Source organism: Rhodamnia argentea, chromosome 7, assembly GCF_020921035.1.
Source record: "Rhodamnia argentea isolate NSW1041297 chromosome 7, ASM2092103v1, whole genome shotgun sequence".
Taxonomy (NCBI): Eukaryota; Viridiplantae; Streptophyta; class Magnoliopsida; order Myrtales; family Myrtaceae; genus Rhodamnia; species Rhodamnia argentea.
Genome location: NC_063156.1, coordinates 18,765,923 through 18,771,490, shown reverse-complemented (window position 1 = coordinate 18,771,490; position 5,568 = coordinate 18,765,923). Strand labels below are relative to the sequence as shown.

The 5,568-nt window shown below is 41.2% G+C and overlaps 1 protein-coding gene across 1 annotated transcript; it reads right to left on the bottom strand.

Moving 5' to 3' along the window:
* Nucleotides 1–204: 204 nt before the first annotated feature.
* On the bottom strand, nt 205–4,430 carry LOC115745880 (probable CoA ligase CCL10). The gene is made up of 7 exons (XM_048283081.1): nt 3,273–4,430; nt 2,664–2,853; nt 2,243–2,388; nt 1,155–1,222; nt 923–1,025; nt 349–523; nt 205–313 (listed from the first exon to the last, which is right to left on the bottom strand). The coding sequence occupies exons 1-6, from the start codon at nt 4,299–4,301 to the stop codon at nt 410–412; spliced, it is 1,650 nt and encodes a 549-aa protein (XP_048139038.1). The 5' UTR covers nt 4,302–4,430; the 3' UTR covers nt 205–313; nt 349–409.
* Nucleotides 4,431–5,568: the final 1,138 nt, after the last annotated feature.

The window sequence follows — 5,568 nt, the reverse complement described above, 5'->3', positions numbered from 1 at the left end:
TTGTCCATAATGAAGAAAAGTGTTCGTATTAGTGGAGCTAAGCTGATCTCCACATTCAGAGGTAAGACTGTCGCTGATTTTCCCTGAAATTTTGCCGCAATGTAATTGCTGACAAATGGTGTATTGCAGTGTTTTTTTTTTTTTGGTCAAAGGTGTATTACAGTTTTTTTTTTTGGGTCGGGAAAGGTGTATTCCAGTTCACACTGGAAAAACTTTACTGCCCCATTCAATTCCTAGGAGAAGAACATCTAAATCAAAGTTCATGTGAGTCAGTCTCTCGCTAACCTTTTAAAGGATGGGCCGGCCAATTCGTTAGACTTACGTACTCATCGGCTGAAGGTGGACCATCGAGAGGTCGATTGCGAAGTGGATCTACATATCCTTTTCAGTTGCGCAAATCTAAGGCATCTTATATCTTGGATCGAGCTTTCTCTTTGAGTTCTCTTCTCAGAATTTTCCCGGACGGTGTTTTGGGCACGCTTTTTATGAAAGTCACATTTCGCAACCTTTTGAACGGCGCAACCTGTTGAGGATGATGAAGCAGATAATAGCAGACAAAGAGAGGTCTCACCATCACTATTGCCTCATAGAAAGTTATCATCATATCGGCTTCAAATGGTTGAAAACAAGCATCCGGGGAACAGAGGAGCATTTTCAGTTTAAAGCACCAGAGATAACCATTCACTACATTAAGCATTCACGTTGCATTTTCATAACCTTAACTTGAAGGGAACAATATTTTTTTAAGCATTATGGATAATGGGTAATCGGATCAGATGTTCCGCAGAAAACATTTACAGATTCATGTTAAGCAGCATCGAATGCTGTTAGCTGAGACTATATGTTTGCGGACAAATTTGCCAGTTGTATAAGAAGCCAACATCAAGTTAAAGATGGAGACATCACATAGAAGATATGTTACCTGGTTGGCAATGAATTCCTGGACACTGGCTTCGGTGAGTGAGCTGTTAGGTGACCGAACAACATATGCAATTGGAACTTCGCCGGCTTTAGCATCAGGAAACCTAATAATAGAAAGACACTCGGAATTCAAAAATCATTCCAGTGCATCTTGAGCGGATAAAATTAAGCAGCGCCGGTCGATCTTTTTCCATATTGACAAAACTGACAATTAACATATGATGCCCGCTTACGGGATGACGACGGCATCTAGTATTTCAGGATGTGAAAGCAGCAGTCCCTCAAGCTCTGCTGGTGCCACCTGAAAGCAGAAGTATAGCAGTCAAATTCATAAGAGCGGCAAGCGGAACAATTCATAGCTAAAGTCGGGTATTTTTCTGATCCATGAACCCAATACTACAGTACATGTTGAAGAAATTATGGGTGTCAATGGAACTAATTTGTAGTCAGGGTCGAACTGATTGTGTCAGATCAGAGTAGTGCAAACGAGTCATCATATCCAAACATCTGACTATCCTCAATATATACATAGAGATTAACATCTGGAGTAATTATATTCTAACAGTCCCCATAATACTTGATAAACCCAAGGAACAAACAAGTCACAGACTCTCAAAGATAACCAAATTAAAAAATTAAAATTAGGGGTGATTCCAAAGCAAGTACCTGTGCTTTTGTCCGTTTGAAAATCAAATACCTAATTTTTTTTTTTTTGGCTCAGCCTAGTATCTCAACTTTTCAAATTTAGCTCAATGTGAGGCCTTAATTAAATAAATTACCATGTCATGTGATTTTGCTAACATGGCTTGCTTACTCAGCAAAACTTAAGCACAATTAGTGACACAACTCACTTATTCGGTAAAAATTGTTTCATGTCAATTTAGGTGTTGGGTGATAAGAAGAGAGAGATTGCCGACTGGCACAATCTTAGTTGATTAATATGTTTCTACTGACATGACATCATCTAAATAGGCCACTTTGGACGTTGATGGCTATTTGATGGCCTCAGTGACCACGTTGGCATGTTCCGTCCATGATTATAGCAATGGCCTCACATTGACCCAAATTTAAAAATTTGATGTACTCGATTGAGCAAAGAAAAAAGTTTAGGTACTCGATCATAAAACAGATAAGAGTTCAAAACTATGTAGCAGAAATAAATCACAGACAGGCACAAAATTATACTCCCTCCCACTAAGCATTTCCCAGTAGAAGCCAAGAGATTCATTTGCACTCCCAGCCTTAAGAACAGCAAATATTCTATGACAAAGGAAAAACGCACAACACATTCAATTACCAGTCACAAGAAATCACTAGTTACCTGAAAGCCATAACACTTGATGAGGTCTTTTAACCGGTCAACAACAAATAATTGCCCCTCTTTATTAAAATACCCAAGATCTCCTGTGTGCACCCATCCTTCATCATCTATGGTCAGCCTCGTTGCTTGTGGGTTGTTGAGATAACCTGAAAAGGTATCATGTATGATTACCAGTCAAAATACAAAAGCAGCCTCATTTTGGTACAGACTTATCATGTTCCCTGTGAAAATGATATAGAAGCTCTCTAGGTAATTAACGTTAGCGCTCAATTTCCAAAGTCAAAAGATCTTATTTTCTGAGTGATTCAGTTTCAGACTTTCAAAAGATGTGAAGTTGATCCGGGCAATTCTACTGAAATTACAGTCCTCCTCACCCACTTAATGTTTCAATAGATGCAGGGAGGATGTTTCGTATGTCTACCTTTCATCATATTCGGTCCTCGAAGCCAAATTTCTCCCAGCTGATTCGGCGGAAGAGGCGTCGATCTTTCCATACAGACAATTTTAGATTCCACTCCTGAAACGAGTGTTCCGGTAGAACCAGAAAGTTCAGGTTCTTCCCTGGGATTCTCCAGCGATATGATCCCACAAGTTTCTGTCATACCATATCCCTGCCAATTTGAGGCACAGAGGATTCATATTAGGACATGCTCCAACTGCTGAATTGCAGTCTTTTGATATGCATATCCACAAAGAGCCTGGCAGTTCATACGGGGTCTAAAACTACAGACTAAACGTTCTCACAAGCTCCACCAATGATTTACTATTGACTTTGAAGTTTTCTTAGAACGTGAAAGATTTGACTAGCTCTGCAAAGATACTGGCTAGTCAAGTTGAGATATCATCCAAGGCAATTTGACTTATTCAGTGATCTACAACTCTGTCGACTATCGTTGACATCAACTGTCTTATTTCGAGATAAATTATGACAAATCCTCACTTTTCAGCGAAAGAAATAGGAGCAAACAAGCAGGTAGGCATTTCAAATATCTTGGATTTCCCCTAAATGAAGCCCACTAGCTCAAATTACCTGAATGATATCGGCATGGGGGATATTCTTTGCGCACTCCTCCATAACATCCTTACCCAGAGGAGCAGCGCCAGAGCCAATCAGCCTCAAGGAAGACAAATCATACTTCCTCACCGCGCCGTGCTTCGCCAGCGCGACCATCACCGGAGGAGCCACATACAAGCAACTCACCCGGTACTTCTCCACACACTCCAAGACCTTCTCCAACTCGAACTTCCTCAGCGTCACGATGGTGTTCCCTCTCGCGAGCTGCGCGTACACTATCACCGACAGACCCATTATGTGGAACATCGGCAAGAAGGCCAAGAACACATTCTTGCCCTCCTTGTGCCTATCCTGATCGGCAGTCACCATTACGGAGGTCGAAATGAAGTTCCTATGCGTCAAGATCACGCCTTTGCTCGTCCCCGTCGTGCCTGACGAGTACAACAGGGCCACGACGTCGTCCTGAGTCACGGAATTAGGCGGCAGGTCCGATTTCGGATCCACCGATTCTACTAGGTCGAAGTAATTCCAGATCTTGGAAGTGGCGGATTTCGCGGGCTCCAGAAAGCCAAGCGAGATCGTGGGCAATTCGAATCCTCTGACCTTGTCGTAGAGCACGGGCGCGGTGATCACCAGCTTGGGGTTACAGTCCTTGACCTGCTTGGACAGCTCGGACAGAGTGTACATGGGGTTGCAGGTCGTGGCGATGGCGCCTAGGGACGCGACGGAGAGGAAAAAGACGGGGAAATGAATCGACTTGGGCAAGAAGAGCAAGACGACATCGCTCTTCCCGAGGCGGAGCTCGTGGAGGAGGACGTGGGAGAGAGTGGCGACCCGGGTCTTGAGCTGGTGGAAGGTGAGGGACTCGCCGGAGTCCGCGTCGATCAGGGCGAGGGTCTGCGGGGAAGAAGATGAGGAAGAGGAAGAGTAGCTTCGGAAGAGATGGGAAGTGAGAGTGAGGTCGGGTTCGGAGGGGAAATGGAGGGGTGGGCGAGGAGACCTGTAGGTGGAGGTTTCTGGGTCGAAAGAGTTTGAATTCGCCATGGCTGTTTGGAGAAGAAGAAGGAGGATGAGGAACGTTTCTTAGAGTTTTCTCGGAAAGTTTTGAGTAGTGGCCGAACGGTGAAGGCGACGAGGAAGACGATCCAAATGAGGAAAGGTGGGAATTTCAAGAACCCCGCCAAGCAAAAAGGAATAAAATAAGAAAGATTAGAATAAAATTTCAAAAACGCCGTGGCGTGTCCTTAATTTTTTTTTCAAATAAAGGATTTGAAATATTTAAAGCAATCTCATTTCATCAAATAAGATTTTGAATTGTACATTATTTCAAATAAAGATTTGAAATGGCCATATCATTTTAAAAAAAGAGCCTCCCAAGTTAGTCAATGGCATTTTCGTCAATTACTTTTTTTTTATTTACATTTTTTTTCTATTTTTCTAGAAGTTAAAAGAACTAAATTTATAAGAAAAAAAAAAAGGAAAATACAGGCAGGAAGGCACTTCATTGTTAGCTGGCTGGTGATGTCAAGCACTTATTTAAAATAATCATAGGTATTTCAGGCCTTTATTTAAAACAGTCATATCACGTTAAGCCCTTTATTTGAAACAAAATTTCTTTTTTGAAATATTTTCATATGATAATGTCACTAGTAACAAGAAGCATTAATTTTCCGTCCTTTCTTCTTCCACATACCTGCGAACAAATATTAGTTTGGCAGTACAATCAACAAGAAAGTTGTATCTTTCAATTACCCAACTTTGACATAATCACAAAATCCAAATATAATAGGTGAAACGAATTATCTCTCTAGAGGTACTACTAATTAAGGTGAGGAAGCCCTAATTCTTTTGCTATCCAATGCAGAGAGTAAATTTAACTCGCAATAGACCCGATCCTAATTCACAGCAACCCCGTCCTCAATAGCTCCGAGTTTTATTTTTATATCTTATTGAGCTCTATTTTTAGATTAATCTTACTAGAAGAAAGAGTTACATGTCGTGATTTTGAAGGTCACGCATCAGCATAACAATAGCAATATTGTCCGACACACGAAAGAGATGATGACAAGAATAGACGCAACACTAACTGATGCTAGAAGCAGGTCCCCCCTCCCTTGTCTTCTTCAAACCAAATCATTTGAGGAGATCAAGAGCATATATATTCTTTTCTTCAGACAACTACAACCTCACCACAGCAAGATAAAATGTTGTGTACTTTTCTAAGATGTTTGAAAGTTGTGTTACTTTTAAGACGATGCCAAAAGATTTGTTTATATGTTTTTACTAGTTACTCCATTTTTTTTTTCTTTCA

Bases quoted from the DNA above. Each gene is read 5' to 3' on its own strand.
- LOC115745880 (XM_048283081.1), bottom strand. From the start codon at position 4,301: ATGGCGAATTCAAACTCTTTCGACCCAGAAACCTCCACCTACAGGTCT. The intron at 2,389-2,663 runs GTAGACATACGA...ATACCTTTTCAG, and splicing joins AGGACCGAATATGATGAAAG to GTTATCTCAACAACCCACAA. The intron at 1,223-2,242 runs GTAACTAGTGAT...TTCTGCTTTCAG, and splicing joins TCAAGTGTTATGGCTTTCAG to GTGGCACCAGCAGAGCTTGA.